At 36.0% G+C, this 17,667-nt stretch overlaps 1 protein-coding gene across 2 annotated transcripts; it reads left to right on the top strand.

Annotated features, from left to right (window-relative positions):
* The first annotated feature begins 4,699 nt into the window (after positions 1-4,699).
* On the top strand, positions 4,700-7,754 carry FLU (Tetratricopeptide repeat (TPR)-like superfamily protein). Of its 2 annotated transcripts, none has more exons than XM_039022332.2 (5): positions 4,700-4,888; positions 5,308-5,417; positions 5,792-5,954; positions 6,377-6,697; positions 7,363-7,754. In XM_039022332.2, the coding sequence occupies exons 1-5, from the start codon at positions 4,792-4,794 to the stop codon at positions 7,563-7,565; spliced, it is 894 nt and encodes a 297-aa protein (XP_038878260.1). In that variant the 5' UTR covers positions 4,700-4,791; the 3' UTR covers positions 7,566-7,754. The 2 variants fall into 2 exon arrangements, with proteins under 2 accessions (XP_038878260.1, XP_090174091.1); XM_090317965.1 differs by having other exon boundaries at positions 4,767-4,888; positions 5,308-5,425.
* Positions 7,755-17,667: the final 9,913 nt, after the last annotated feature.

Genomic DNA, 17,667 nt, shown 5'->3' on the forward strand with positions numbered 1-17,667 from the left:
TTGTATTCAACAACCCTCTAATCCATCATATGTTATTGAGGGAAGTGAAGAAGTCAGGAATGGACTCAATTAGTTTCTTTGTCAGAGGAAAGGTCGTCGCATTTTCGAAGGACAACTTTTTTTTATCACTGGTTTGTGGTGGTCTCCTACGCGAGTTGAACGGAGTGAGGAGTCCTCACAAGAACTTTTTACGAGGTACTATGGTAGTCGGTCGACCTCAGACACATTCCACTTGAATTTGCTTGAAGAAGAATACAAAAAATTGGTATTTGAAAATGATAATGATGCTATGAAAATTACCCTAGTATATTACATAGAGGTTGCACTGATGGGTAAAAACAAGCAAAAGAATGTTGTAGATCGTACTCTATTTGACGATGTTGAGGACATAGACTACTACAACAATCTTGATTGGGGTACAATTATTTGGTAGAGGACACTTGATGCTCTAAAGACCGCACTTAAGGACAAGGTTGGTTTATACAAGGAGAGGGTGAGGGGAAATAAAAATTATGTTGAGAAGTACTTGCTCCGTGGATTTCCCCAAGCATTCCAGGTAGATGTTCCTTAACTTAACTTTATCTTTGGTTTAACATTAACATAGTTATAAATTTGAGTTGTTTGGATTTAGGTATGGATGTACGAGATCCTTTCGTCAATAGCAGGGAACGTTGCCACTCGAAAGAGCAAGGTAGCCATTCCTCGTATATTACAGTGGTCATGCTCCCACTCGATGTCATTCAAAGCACTCGAGAGAGACATTTTTTAGTCTCAAAATGTAAGTGTAATCTATGTAGCTACAGTATGTTTATTCGGTAGTTAAATGTACACTAACCATCTTACTGGGTTCCTTAATACAGACAAAAGTCAAAGAAGGTCTTGTCATATCCGATACTGAGAAGAAGTTTCGGGACGCCCCAATTGATAGACGAGCCGTAAGATAAGCACACTCCGACACCAAGAGTTCAGGGAGCTCTAGTAGTTCAAATAGTGAAAGTAGTTCAGATAATAATAGTTCAAAAGGTGGGGAAGGTGAACAGTAGGGTAATTCAGAAGGTGGAGTGAAGGATGATGAATCTGATGGGGACCAAAACATCCACCAGCCTACTTACACCCCCAGTGAAGATATGTTTCATGATGTGCTGGTGGGTGGTGATGTACGTCCTGAGCCTGAGAAGGAGTGTTCTGTACCGGAGGTTTCGGGCCATGGGGAGGGAGGCAATCTTGATCCTGGTGTATATGCGTACTACGGAACATTGACAACTCAATATCGAGCTTAGATGCCCGTGTATCGAACCTAGAGACAGACACGAGAGACATGAAAGTACAATTGTCAACTATTTTGTCTCTATTACAGTCTATGAAAGGTTCCACGGTGTTTAAGGCGACGAGGTCTCCCACTCCACAGACAGACCATGATGCCACTATGTCCTCTATCCCCACTGTACGTAGGTCACCTACCCCACCTGTATGTAGGTCACCAACCCCACCTCCACCTAAGTCACCTACCTCACTTCCACTAAAGTCACCAATCCCACCTCCACTTTCATCTGTACAGCTTGATATCACGACCTCCTCAAACACCCTACATCTCGATTCACAGGTATGATCATTATGTGATTCGAAAATTTCTTTCTTCATATTTGTTATTCAACATGTTCAGCATTTTGTTATATTTCTGTAGGTTATGGTCAAGAGTAGAATAACAACACATAAGAGGAAGGTCGTTGATAAGTACACACCTCCCGTTGAACCAAAAAAGAAAATAATAAAAGAGAAGGAAGTTAAGGTTCAACTTCCTTTGGATCGTCCAAATATTAAGTACCCCCTCCCTGGGGTACCTACGATACAGTTTAAAATGACGATCCAATACTCCTTGGAGCATGAGGTTCCAGCAGCTATATTGAAGGAAATGGTGAACTGGATTGCCGATAAGAATACGAACAACGAGGTTCGAGAAAATGCAGTTCGACCATTATCCAAAACCTTTTTCCAGGATGAGAACTCGAACGTGTTCCAACAAGCACATTATGGGTAGCTGTCGATATTCTTTGGTCAATGAATTGAAACACTTTGCACTATTGGACGTCATGTTATCGTATCTTCGTTTTGTTTGGTAAATATGCCCCCATCTTTCAAGACCAATATCCTCCAAGTATTTTGATACTGCACCATTTCGAAAAGTACGTAGTTGGTCCCAGTGTGCTTGGAACTCTGACATGCGAAATGCCCTGGTTGCATTCTTGAACATCCCAACAATCGTGTTGTCCTTAAAGTTGGAAAGAATATCATTTTCTAGGTGGTAGGTGCATAATTCATGAAATGCTGTGGGAAAAACTTCACAAATGGCATTGCCAATAGATACTGCTCGATCGGACACAAACACAAGTTAGAAGGCTCTCCAATGGCACACTTCAAGTTGGACATAAACCACTTTCAAGCTCGATCAGTTTCATTGTCCACTATGGCATATGCTAGTGGGTAAACTTAGTTGTTGCCATCCATGGAGATGCCGACCAATATGGTCCCTTTGTATTTTCCTTTCAGATGCGATCCATCAACAATTATCCAGGCCAACAACTTGAAAAACTCTAATAAAAGGTCCTAATTCCATAAACATATACTTGAAATGGACATCATTTTCAAGTTCGATTTCAAACCTTGTACCTAGATTCTCCATCTTTAATGTTTCACCATATGTATGTAAAACAGCGTACGACTCTTCTAGAGTACCCCTGGCGAGAGCATAAGCAGTTTCCCTTGCATGCCACGCCTTATCGTAACTTATGTTTACGCTGTACTCTTTCTTTATATCCTCGACGATATGACGAGGTTTATAAACACGTTTTATGCTTGTAAACTTGTCTTTGATTAGTTCACCAACTACCGCAGTCGTTGCTTGTCTATGGTCATGATTTAAAATTCCAATAGAACATGTGTGCGACCGCATATACTTCGTGATCTTAAATATGTCACACCCTGGAATTTTAACTGCACGAAGGCTCCACTTACAATTATCCTTTATACATTTAACAGTAAACAAAGACGTAGTTGACTTCCTTACCTTATATTCAAAATTATTGTTTATGCACAGAATAGACAATCTCATTTTTTAATAACTCTTACTCAAAAAATTTGACCAACTTCAACATCTGTCTCGGATGAAGAGGTGCCAATCATAATCAATTCCTCTCTACGACATGAAGACATGGAATTCAATCCTTCTGATCTCTCAGTAACAGCCACTACAGGTCTATGCACCTCTGAAGGACCACAATCCATAAAATTCAAGCCTGCTGATCTCAATCCATAAAATTTAATCCTACTGATCTCTCATTATCGACCATGAAAGGATCACGTTCTTCTGAATGACCACAATCCATAAAATTCAAGCCTGCTGATCTCTCATTACTAGGCACAGGTCTGTTACATTAAGTCCACTGCACGAATTCTGTCATTGTCTATTGATAATGTTGATGGTTGAGTATTCATAAACAATGGAATATCATTCTCTTCTCGATTAAGCTCATATGATGCCTCGTATTGTCTGTCTACACCTAAACCATCATCACTCATATTCACATTTTCGTCGTGGTATGGTTTTAGTTTACATATAGCTGAACTGTAGAAAGATCGTCCCAACAAAGAAGGAAGTAAACATCACCATCATTTCGTATGTACTGTGGAGGGGCTTCAAAGTCAAGCTTATATTTAACTCTCATAACAACATCAAACTCTGAGCAACTTACATTTGCAATCCTGTAAATATGAACTTTAAGTTCTTCATACTTCAAGGTAATAGGCACAACGATTCCTATTAGCTCGCCTTCAACATACAAATTTTGGTTCTCATCCCAATGAACTCCATATCGAATTAGTACACACTTTTGTGTCATCCTACAAAGCAAGAGAGCGTTTTTTTATTAAGCAGATAGTAATACACATGGATCTCTTTTGCTGTCGCTCCCATGTGCTCTTGCGCCTCTCGCTCTCGTGCCTCTCGCTGTCGCTCAATCTCACTCTCTCGCTGTCGCTCAATGTCGCTCTCTCCACCTTTCTTTTTGTCCCTCTTTCTCACACCCTTTTTGTTATGCTATTTTACAATGTCTATTTACATACCTGTTTTGAGACCACGTTTCTACAAACACCAATGAGACTCAGTTCAAGAAAAGTCTATTTCGTTCTGAAAAACCTGTTCTGAAAACTCCGTTTGGTTCCCAAAAACTCTGCTCTGGAAAACCTCGTTCAATAAATCTCCGTTCAACAAAATGACAGTTCAAATAAAGTTTAGATTTTAAATAATACACCATTTTGTTGTGTGTTAACGATTTTACATTGTAGACAGATTTAGTGAAAATTGTCAAATCAATCGTACAGTGACAAACAATCACATCACGATGGAAGATGAATAGACAGCGAGAGCGAGATTAGCGGAGCGAGAGCAAAACGGTTATCAGGGGAAATTTTTGTAATCTCATCTCGATAACATAAGCAGAGGGTCAATTGACATTATTTTTTAAAAATTGGTCATTTAATATTTTGGATTCAAAAATTGGGTTATTCGTACAACTTTCTGCAAAAAAAAGTCCCTTCGTGTAACAAATATGTTATTATTAACAATGAGTGGACGATGTTGACTTGGCATTTACAACGACGCTAAACATTAATTAAACAAATGGGGTGGCAAAAATGTTATTTTATTGAGAAAAAAGGGGAATTTGATATCAACGGAAACCAGCTTATAAAGATATCGCACACTGGAATTAGCTCACATTACATTTATCCGAAGCAATGGCGATGGCAATGCGTTGCTCTTGTTTTCTTTCCCGCCTCAATTCCCGGCAATCTCCTCCCTCCGATCAGTTATCGAGGAAGCTCCATGTTTCCGGTTAGTATTATCCTGCTTTCATACTCTTTTCTTCCTTTTCCGTCTACTCGATTGTGTGATGCTCCGAACCTTTTAGCTTCAGGTTTTGATGCTTTCAATTGCGGAACCAACATGTTCCCGCCATTTCTCGACTATTAATTAGGGTTTCAACCATTCTTCAAACCGGTTCTTATATGGTTAGTAGGACTTAGGATCTGGCGGAAGAAATGACAACTTTCTATCGTCCGAGCGTGTTTATGAGCGCAAATGGGCTTTTACAGTTTCAAGTTCAAGTTAAATTAGCTAGTGTTTTGTCCCATTGAATTTCTGGGCACGGAGCTTTCATTAAGTGTGTGACTCATAAAAGGGGAAAATGGGATTCAACACAATTGTGCGTTACATTTCAACTTTAATTTAAGTGTTGTATGTCTTTGTGGCAGGGAGAATACCTCATATTTCACTTAATGTGGACAATTTTGTTGCATTTTGTGGGGACAGCATCGTCAGACCACTTGGGATACAGAATTCGTTGCCCGTTTTAAAATGTCAGGTATGATGGTGAGTTTCCTGCTTATCAGTTTTGAGTTTGGTACAATTATCTTTTGATAACTCCTAGTGTTTCTTTTTTAGGATTTTTAGTTAACGAGAACTTCCTAGTGAGCGTTGTGTTTAGATATAAACATTATATCGAGATTAGTACTACTACTGCACTTATTTAACAATTATTGTTGTTCCGATTTCCCAAATAAAAATATGATCTGGGGACTCTGCTGAGTGTGGAAATTTTAAATGTTTGAAGTACTGGAAACATGTAAGGGGAGCTTTATTAGGGTTTGATTTCATTCCACTTTGTTGTATTTATTAGAATGTTTTTGGCCATTGGAATGTGGTGTTGCTTTTTGTTAATAAATTTATCTTTGGCAGGGAAATATTGAGACAAGATTTCCAGTTACAGCGTTTCTCTTGGCTAATATATTTACATTTTCCGTACCATTGAAAGCTATGGCTGAAACATGCGAGGCTGAGAGTTCTGCTTTCAACATGCCAATACTTCTTTCTGTCGCCCTTGTAGGGGCCACTGTTGGAGGTAACATTCCTTGATTTGATGCTATGTAGGACGGTAATTACTTGATCATTTATATAGGTATCAATCTCTCAGTAGTCTAGAAGAGGAGCTTAAAGACTGAGCTTTTGATCCCTGTGTGCCTTTTTCCCTTTGTCTTTTTAAGTTTTGACGGGGAAGGAGTGGAAAGGGGAATGGTAAGCAGTCTACTCCACTCTAAAATTGCACATTCAATGCCAAATAAAGACTGTTGGTCCTTCCTCTTATGGCCAAATTTAGTAGTAGGTTGGATAAAATGTGGATGAATAGTAACTTGGTTTCACTATTACTATTTAATTTCTACTATATCCCATAGTATTTATCCTTCGTTATATCTTGTCAAAAGTTTACATTTTTAGTTTGAATTGGAAATATAAAGCATGTCTAATTTGTATGACTTTTAATAGGGTTGCTTGCTCGGCAAAGAAGGGGAGAACTGAAGCGGTTAAATGAACAACTTCGTCAGATTAACGCGGCATTGAGAAGGCAAGCAAAGATTGAGTCTTATGCTCCCACCTTAAGTTATGCTCCTGTTGGTGGAAGAATACTTGAGAATGAAGTTATTGTTGATCCAAGGAAGGAGGAGTTGATCTCTCGATTGAAGTCTGGAAAGAACTTTTTGAGAAATCAAGATCCGGAGAAGGCATATGTGGAGTTTAAGACTGCTCTTGAGCTTGCTCAGAGTCTACAGGATCCAATTGAGGAGAAGAAGGCTGCAAGAGGTTTAGGTTTGTTTTTTATCTCTTATTAAACTTCTTGCTTCTTATATTGCTTAAAAGACAGAGCACCTTATTATTGTTAAAATAACTCATTGATGTCAGATAATATTTTGTTTGGAGCCATATGGCAAAATTACCCTCATGCATTTTTAATATACGCATACGCAAGGGTTTTGCCTTCTCTATAATTAAGGCTAGTAACCTGCCGCCTGTTCTTGTTCCTTCTACGAAAACACAGAATATTTGTAATCGTAAGTTGGTAGTGCCAAAAGATCTTGAACAATGCTTTCATTGAATTCAACGCCTTAAAACCACCATGTGGAACTCTTAATTTGCTGCCTATATCTATCTCCTTGTACACAAAGCTGCATTATGGCTTTTCACCAATCAATAACTCTCAGCGGAAGTGCATTCTCATGGAGGAAATCTCTGTTATAGGAGATGTAGGCCTTCTTCTGTAGGATGCATGAGTTACTCGAAAGCCTTCTAAAATTGACTTCAATGCAAATTGCAAAGGTTATGCACCTAGAAATGGCTCGCAATAGGAATGCCTTCGATGATCAGTGCATATGTTTTTCCCACAGCTTTGTTTCCCACATCAACTGTAATACACAATGCCATTATTGAGTAATTGTTGGTATTGCTTTGACACGAATTTGGATTGGATCTTTCAGGGGCTTCACTGCAGAGGCAGGGAAAGTATCGAGAAGCAATCAAATACCATTCAATGGTTTTGGCAATCTCTGAAAGAGAAGGAGAACAATCAGGAAACACTGAAGCCTTTGGAGCAATTGCTGATTGCTACACTGAACTAGGCGATCTTGAGAAAGCTGCCTACTATTATGACAAGTACATAGCGAGGCTGGAAACAGACTGATGTACTTGCAATCACCAGTTGTTTGTTTACTACTTCATAATGTAACCAAGTACTAAGTGTTCGTTAATGGTTGGTAGCTCCTATGCGGAAGAATTAGTTTTCGTATGTAGATGTTGAGTTGAGAATAATTGCAGAATCGCATCATTCTCTGTGTTTATTCCATCTGATCAATTAAATGATTTTTCGAAATATTACTTTCAGCTCTTTTTTTTTTTTTTCCCTCTCGTGGAATATTGATCATGTGCTTCGTATCTAAAGTATTTAGATATTTGTAATGGTTTTAGAATCTCTAAAAAGTATTGTTAATCCATGAAGTTTAGTTGGTAAGGATTTAATCTTTATATTACAGATGTTCTTATACTTTGAATTTAGTCTCTATCATGAAAATATTCATCAAAATTTAAGTGTCATTTTATCCTACATAACTTTTTTTTGAAAATAAATTTTATTATGCCACTCGGGCGAGAGAAGACAAAAAGTCCTTCCTAGCTATATACATAAACTGAGCTAATAAAATCAGACAACTTTGAATTTAAGAAAGACTGTTTTATACACCGGCGTACGAAAGTTATTTCCTTAGGAAGCGCCGAGTCTTTGAAAGCATAGATTGATTCACCATACGCCACTCTATATCTTATGCCTTCTTTAACAAGTTGGACACCCAAAATATTACTAAGCTCAACTCTTCTATCTTCCTAAACATTTGGTGAAAAGATCATGGCAGATTTTGAATAATTGATTAAAGCACCAGAGGCATGTTCATAGGATATCAAGAGCTTTTTAAGATATGAACATTCAACATCATCGGCCTTACAAAATATCAAGCTGCCGTCAGCAAATAATAGATGAGAAATCACCGGGGAGTTGTTGGAGATAGAAAGGACAGACAGGGGCCTTCTCCTTTTAGCCTGCTGTAAAGTATAAGACAAGCCATCAGCAACAAAAAGGAAAAGATAAGGAGAAATTGGATCATCTTGACAAAGGCCTCTCTCCGGAATAATACATTGCTACTCCATTCATGATTATAGAGAATCGAGTTGAAGTGATACAATTTAAGATGAGACACCCATCCGTCATGAAAGCCCATTCTTTTCATAATGGCTTCAAGAAAATACCACTCTACACGTGTTGGTTTTTTTTTTTCCCTCTAAATCTCAAATTAATTAATTTTAATTCATTAATTTATTAATGTTTTGATGATAACAAACCTACTTTTATTCATTAACAATTTGAGTGTTTTGAAGGGTCTATTATGTAGAGCTCAAAACTATAATTCCAACGCAATTTGAATAGTTCAAGTGTTTAAACAAATAACATATGGCCGAAACAAATTTAATGGAGAAATCCCGAGCCGATGACGTATCAGAATTTCATCAAAGTGGACAAATTGAAATGCCACTTAGAGCAATGGCTGACTGTCACATGACACATGGTGAGTTTTTTATTTTTAGATTAGTTTTTTTTAAAAAAATGAATTTAATATTATTTTATATTTGTGTACAACTAGGTTTGTATTCTTGATATTTGCTTTTTGTTGGGTTTTAAAAGAAATGATTTTAAAAAATATATATGACTAGTTTAGTTTAAATCTCAAGCATTCAATTTCTTTTACCAACATCTAATAGCCAAATTGAATTTTGTTTTCACCTACCCCATTTCTTTTTAAACTCTTCATCTTCTTCAAAATTAAAACAACAATTTCACATCTTTTTACAATCTTCCACAATTCTTGAGAAAGAATTGTGGAGGATTGTACTTAATTTCAAAATTAAGTCTTCATTGTTGCTCTTTCCAAACTTCAATTTTTTTCTTTTTCATCTTATTCTTGTGAAAGATTTATGTATAGTGAGGATTGATTTGTGTGAGCTCAAGATTTGTAAATCCATCTTTTAGAGAGTTTATCAAGTGTGTTCTTTAATTTTTTCAAACATTTTGTAAGGCTTGCTCTTGATCTGTAAAAAAGAACGGTTGTAACAATTTGATCCTAATCCGTGGAAAGGATTGAGTTTGCTTTTGAACTCACAAAAAGAGCGGTGTAGTGGTTGAGCTCTAATATGTGGAAAGAATCGGTAAGATCATTATACAAAATCCCAAGAGGCACTTGGGAAAGTGAATGTAAGTCGAGCTTGACCGTATCACTATAAAAAATTTCGATGTTAATTTTCTCTATTCATATAGTACTTTAATTTTACAATTAATGTGTTATTGTAGTTTATTACGTGAAATTAATTGCAATATTTGTTAGTAAAGTTAATTGTTCATATTTGTATATTTTAATTGGTAATTCTTAAATTTCTATATTTGTTATCAATCTTGTTATTAGAATCAATTTGGTGGCTTTAAAGTAGTATTATTAACCTCTTGATTATTTTTTGGTTGAATTTATTTGCATAGATTTATTGTTTAAATTACTTGTTAACAAAAAAAATTTGTTAATTTGTTTAATTGGGCCTACATTAGTAAAAAAAAAATTAATTAGTTTTAATAAATTTTATTCACCCTTTTAGGATTGTCATATCAATCCTACAATTGACAGAGTGAGATCACTCTTGTTATTAATCTTCTTCTTCTTTTTTTTTTTTTTTTTTTTTTTTATTATTATTATATCAAAAGCTCTTTCATTTGGTATCTATTGGAATTAGTTTTCAAATACCATTTTGGTACTTGAGTATCTTCTTAATATTTCAAAAAATTATTTGTAAAGCTTATTTGCTAAGGTAACTTTTAGATCAACCCCTATTCTTTGATGGTATAAGAAATTATGATGTTTGGAAAGATAGAATGAAAATGTTTATGCTTGATATGGATTTCAATGTTGTTTGTGGGCATAATTTATCTAAATTAAAATTGAATAATGAGTTGCTAAATATCTAAAAGTTAGTTTTAAATATCTAAAACTATCAAAGAAGTTTAAGGTTTTGTCTATTGAGAATAAATCTTTGATAGATAAAAATGCATGTTTGAAAAATTGAGCCAATGATGTGCTAGTGCATGATTCTCTTTGCCATGAAAAAAATGTTTTGATTGATAAGATTAAATCTCTTGAAGTTGAGAATAATGAGCTCAAGTCTTTATCACGTGAAATGTAAATTTATTTGAATGGTTTGAGAAATAAAAATGAAAAATTTGAATCTTATTCTTTGGAATTAAATGATCAAATTGCTAGTTTGAAAAATAGAATTATTGATTTGAAAACTAGCAATATAGCATTAGAAAAAGAGAGCATTTCTTTTGTTGATAAAATTAAATTTCTTGAGCATGATGTCTTTGATAAAAATGAACTTATTAAAACTCTAAAAGAAAAAGAGTCAAATCTTGTGAATGAGCTTGGATGTGCTAAAGAAAATATAAAAAAATTGACTATAGGTGCATAAAAATTTGATAAGATCATTGACATGGGTAAACCTGTAATGATAAAAAGGGATAAAGCTATATGAATGAAAATTGTTCATCTCTTCTAAAAGTACTACTTTTGTTAAAGCCACACCTTATATGTTTAAAGATGCTTTGCCCCATATGTCTAATTTTATTGAATCTAAATTTGTGCCAGGATATGAAAAAAGTTAAATACAATCAAAGGAATTCAAAATTGGTACATCAACAAACTCTTGCTAGATCAAAATGTGTTCATAATATGAAATTTGTGAATAAGTATGAAAAGGTTAAACCTATGTTTGAAAAATCAAAATTTGTGTCTAAATATGGTCATGAAAATCTAAATATATGCATAGTTTTAAATTTGTGCCTAGACATGTAAATGCTAGAGATATCACATAAAATCAAAATTTATGTCTACTTATCATTTTTGTGGAGTTAAAGGTCATATTAGACCAAACTATTTTAAATTAAAAATGCTCATAATAAGAATTTCTTGAATAGAAATAAAGGGCAAATCTATGTTAAAAAGAAATTCTTGCCTAATGTGACTTGTTATTCTTGTCGCAAAATTGGTCTTAAATTTCATACTTGCTATTTGCCAAAGATTAATGCTAGCAATGTTGGAACTAATTTAAAATGGGTTTCAAAATCATTACTTACTAACATTGAAGGACCCAAGAAATGAGTACCAAAATCTCTTGGTTAAACTTTTTTTTTTTTGTATGTGTGATTAAAGAATCAATTGTTGCTTGAATGTCAAATAATGAATTAATTCAAATTGGAGCAATTAGTATAGTTTGTTTGTATCTAAGAAAGAAAAAATGCATATTTGGTAACCTTTATTTTTTTTAATTTGACACAATTATGCTTTTGGTATTTTTATGAAAAATATATCTATGGAATGATTGCAAAAAGTTTGAATTTCATTTCTTGAATTACATTGCTGGTTGGATTTTATGTCATGAAAAATTATTTAATATCTATGTTTGGCATGTCTATATTGTTTGAAATGTTATATGGATATTTAATTGGGTAGAATTAGATACTTTTGAAGTTTGAAATAATGTTGTTCCTTATTGTTACATAAGTTGTGAATTGCAACGTTACTTTGATGGTTGATACATGTTATACTTTTGAATGAAATAGATTAAATTTATGTTACATACTTTTTAGAATAAACTATTGCATCTTTTCATAAAGATATGTATTATGTTTTAATGGTCAGTGCATCGTTCAATGAAAATAATTTGAGCATAATCCTATCCTAACAGGTGTATTGCCTTCCTCCAAAGCCAGATTCAAATTCTTCCATGCGTTTAGAAGATCATCATTCTCCATCTTCAGATACAAACGAACGAAACATAGGGCAGCCAAAACTTCTAACAGAGACCGATGACATGCAGATATGCATGTCATCTTAGGCCTTTTACTTAGAATTATGAAGGTTGTTAGGCAGAATATGCATCGATCATGCTAGGAATTCATGAGAAATAGAGTTTTCGTCGATCAACATATCGAATCTCAGCTAACCTATTACTTTGCGTTAATTATGCGTTCAATATTCTATTTTTGTAGTCAATGCAGGAAATGAACGCAAACGCGGAAACCGGACCATCGCATAGATGACCGCATACGGAGAAACACTCCATCACAAGGCAAACGCATCGATCAACGCATGGATGTTGCGGTAATTAGCCGTATGCGTCCATCGCATGGGAGTTGCGCTCGTCAAGCAATTGCGGTCATCATGTAGAGTTGCGTTGTTAAGTGAATGCGGTCATTGAATGATTGCGGTTGTGGGATAACGCAACTAATGGGATCAATGCAAGGTAGGTGGAATGAACGCATCAACACATCTACCTCGAGAAAATCCAAAGTTGATGCTGATATTTCACCTACCACGCCGTTGGTGGCAAAGATTCAGAAAGGACTAACGCGCTGAACGTCAGACTCAGAGCAGTCCAATTAATGCTATCGATGACTAAAGCTCTATAGATAGAAGTTGATGAGCTGAAATTCATTTGATCCAAGGTTTGCCTATGACAGATCCTTGCGATCCAGACAAACATGTGAGAAGACGACTGAGAGTTCTTCACCTCCTTCATCCATTCCGAGTGACGATCGGAGCCTTCGACTGGAGTTAGATCTCGAGAGAGTCAGCTCCTCCACCCATCCATGACACCACCGGTAGCCTTGATGTATATCCACTGGAAGTAAATCTTTACTTCCAGCCGGTCATTTCTTTTTCCTTTCTTTTGCTATACTGTATTGCATGACATTTTGAATTAAGAAATTAATACAATGTGCTTTCAACGCATTTTTCTTTTCCTTCGACTTCATCTCCATCTTCTTTCTTAGCATCTTTACTTTCATTGCAACACTTAGTGGGATTGCTTGGGTATTGCATACTTAGACATGTGGATTAGGGATATGAAGCATGTAGCAAATTACTGAGAGGTATGTGTTGCGCGAGCATGTGAGTAACCTTATTTGCTTAGTGTGAAGCTGTTGCAATGACTGTCTATAGGCTAACACATTGCTTGTCTATGAGTGAAGTCAGCAACAATCAACTGCCCGAGAGGGTAAATGGTTGGTCGCATTATGTAATGTATGCATTGTTCACTTACTATCCCTTGCGTCAACCAAGTTCATGCGTTTGCCTTGTCTTACGTTGTGCCCAACACCGCTTTAGAGCTACTCGAGAGAGAGTCTAAAGAAAGAACCTAATGACTCGAGAGAGCTAGGTTAGAATCCAGACTCGAGAGAGCGAGATTAGATCGGCATAAGCAACAGATAGAGACTTAGAGATAAGCTCTCTTTGTCAACACTGCATCACATGCACCCTAGGAATAGGAATGATGATATGTGGTCGCCTTGTTTGTATATCATCACATAGACAAGAATTAGAGGTTTATGTGTAGGCCCTATAGACACCTTTGCACATACATCGCATGCGTTCTAGCATTAGAAGCCGTAGCATTTGCACCGAGAGGTGGTTTACTATTGTATGAGTGTTGTATGATCGCATTAGTTTGCGTTGACTAGGGTTGCCCTTACGATCACTCTTAAGTTTTTCAATGAAACATCTCCGCATTTTATCCATTTTCCCACAAATTTATTTCATGTCAAGGTTTGTCGCATTTCTACCTTTCATGCATATTCTCATTGCGTTGTCTGATAGATAGGAATAGGAGTAGGATTAACGTAGTAACATCCCCTTCATTCTTTTATTTATACCGCCGCATGCACAATCATCGCAAACATATAATTACAAGTCCTGTGTTCAACCTCGGATTACTCGAGAACTTGCATTCATGTTATACTTGGCATGAACGCAAGAAAGCTTGTGGCAGGATGCATGGTCATCGCATACATTCGTTAAAGCAATTTTCATTCTAACGCATGACCATCTATGCATGACTATCAACGCATATCTTAGGAACATGCATCGCATAATACGTCCAAGGGAAGTTGGTTGTCAAATAAAATTGACTTCCAATTTCTACGCACCAGAGACTCTTGTTGGAAGAGACTCTACTGATAGTATGTGCTTTAGAATTTTATGATCTATCTCACCTAATAAATTACTCTTGATAGTATATAAATAATTTTGATTTTTGACCGTCTTATAAGTTAAAAAAAAATTCATTAAATCTTAATAATATTGTTTATGTAGGGACTAGCTTCTCCACAAAATTCATACTTTCTCACCTCATTCTAAAACATATTTGTTGTAGGTAATTCTAGAGGATGGGGCAAAATTGGCCTAGAAGATATTAAAAGCATCAAACCAATCCAAACAGAAAAATTCAGGTAAAAAACACCCCCCAAGAACCAAGAAGAGGTTTAAGGAAAGGGGTGAGAATGGGCCAAAGCCCATTTGGAGTTGCTTGGCCTCTACGTTGAAGCTTAGCCCAGCAAGAATCCTTGGAAAACATACCACCCGAGCTATTTGACCAAATGAAACCCGAAAAACATCTAAAGTAGACTTCGAGACTTAATCCTAAAGAGTTTGAAAGTAAATGATCCTATAAATAATGGCATGAAGTCTCTACTAAAGTGAATTCTATGAGTTAGAGCATTTGACCTTAGATTTTTCTCCCTTTTCTGACTTAAGCATTAGAATGTTTGTGACATCCACCACATAGATGAGCAAGGTTCTTTTTCTTTGTAGGTTATTAATTCTTTCCATACAAACAAATTTACCGTTACTGTCTTGTTTATATTTTGACATTGTCTGTGGGGAGATGATAATAATTTGTAAAGTGAAACCTTACAAATAATTTTTTTTTTAAAAAAAAAATGAGTTGAAAGCCAACAAATAGCTTTAATAAAGAGGATTCTAACCAAGATCGCCACCCAAGAGGAATCAGGGAAAAACAATTACCTCGGCCTCGAATTCGAGAGGAGGTCGAGGCACTAGAGTAGAAAGTAAATGGAATAGGTAACAGTGTGACATGGTTATTAGAATTTCCCAACCCAATGAACCACCCTACAATGGGAAGAAAGTAGGAAAGCCAACTAAAAGACTTTTTTGTGATTCCACTAAGGTAAAAGCTCCGATAATCAAAGGAATCGGTAAATCAAATCCCCTTGCTTCAAAACCAAAGGAGAGGCAAACCAAAGGCACAAACAATGATAAAGAACTAAAGAAGGTGTGAGACCTGCATGGATCAAAGCCAAAGAAAATATTGATCCAAAGAAAGGATTCTACGGCAAGGCTCCTGATGATGCTTGAACGAGTGCCAGCATGTATAGAGGATTGAAGTCAACTGTACAGATAGTTTTGTTAAATTGGCCCCAAAGCCAAGGCTGAGATTGAGATTATACCAAAAGTACGACAAAAATATGAACCCAACAGGAAACATATTTATGAAATCTGATCAAGAAGATGAAGGAAGAGAAGATGCATGAGGCCAAGGTCGAAGAATTCCCCTAGAAAGTAGACTTACTTACAATCCAGTGAGTTAGGTCATTTTCAGGATAATATGCATAAGAGGTACAACAAGGGTCTTGACTGAGATACTTTAATGTAGATAGATCCATTATTTATAGATGAGATTATGGATGTTAAACTACTATCAAAATCAAGTTGTCAACCATCAAGTTGTATGATGGAAAGAAAGACACTAATGAGCATCTAGATACCTATCGATCCTGCATGGAACTCCATGAATCGCAAGATGTGATTGTTGGAATTGATGCCCTAAATCTCGGGGTTTCGAAGTTTGTAAATTATTTATACACGAATTGTTTATTTTATAAAATAAATCATTATTTTATTTGACATTTACTTTGTATTAACTCAAATCTAATAAATTAAGATTCTAGGTTATTTAATGTAGCTTAACCATGTATATGTGACATGCAAGTGGATCAAGTTTAAGTAATAATCTGAGTGGTTTGTAGTAGATGGATAAGGCTACATACCTTATCCTAGTGACACTATGGATATGGCCCACTTTGTAATTGTTACAGTTGTTGTAAAGTGTTACAAATGATCTAATCCTGATCATTCACGTGGAGACATGTGAGTGGGGGTATCATATACAAAGAGTTTGTATAAGACCAGACCACAAAATTATTAGTTTCTTTGTATAACACCATTACTTGAAGAGACTTACATTTCAATAGAATGACCATAGGTAACTTGACCTTAATCCTGAGAGAGTTATGAACTCCTACCTGTGAGGGCGGTCCTTTCATCTATATGGGTGAGAGTGATCAGTTTCGCCGACTCAATATGTCTACCATTTTGGGGATACGTTCGAGTGGGAAGCTGGGAACACAACTACACAAGATGAAATTCACTCCTTCCCGTTGTTAAAGTAAGTAGATGAATTTCTCCCTTAAGAGCCGATTCCAGGTCTTGAATAATAAGGCACCTAAGCCTCTCATTGGCTCGAAAGGGTCTAGTTTATAATTGGACTATAACTAATTGTTCATTAGAGGTATCAATGATACTTAAGGAGTTAGATGTAATACAGGGGTAAACACCGTTACTTGAAGAGACTTATATTTCAATAGGATGACCATAAGTAACTGGACCTTAATCCTAAATTAGTTGTGAACTCTTGCCTATGAGAGCCATCCTTTCATCTGTATGAGTTAAAAGTGGTCAATTTCACCGACTCAATATGTCTACCATTTTGAAATTCGTCCAAGTGGGGAGTTAGGAACACAACTACACTAGATGGAATTCACTCATTCCCGTCGTTAAGGTAAGTAGATGAATTGCTCCCTTAAGAGCCAATTCCGAGTCTTGAATAATAAGGCAACTAACCTTCTCATTGGCCCCAGAGGGTCTGGTTTATAGTTGGACTGTAACTAATGTGCAATAAAGGAATCAATGGTACTTAAGAAGTTAGATATAATATAGGGATAAACATCGTTACTTGAAAAGACTTACATTTCAATAAGATGACCATAGGTAACTTGACCATAATCCTGAGTGAGTTGTGAACTCTTGCCTATGAGGACGATCCTTTCATCTATATGGGTGAGAGTGGTCAGTTTCGCCGACTCAATATGTCTACCATTTTAGGGATTCGTCTGAGTTGGGAGCTGGGAACACAACTACACAAGATGGAATTCACTCCTTCCCATTGTTAAGGTAAGTAGATGAATTGCTCCTTTAAGAGTCAATTCTGGGTCTTGAATAATAAGGCGCCTGACCCTCTAATTGGCTCGAGAGGGTCTAGTTTATAGTTGGACTATAACTAAT

The sequence above is a fragment of the Benincasa hispida genome, chromosome 1 (assembly GCF_027475165.1).
Source record: "Benincasa hispida cultivar pf3 chromosome 1, pf3_genome.v1.1, whole genome shotgun sequence".
Lineage (NCBI taxonomy): Eukaryota > Viridiplantae > Streptophyta > Magnoliopsida > Cucurbitales > Cucurbitaceae > Benincasa > Benincasa hispida.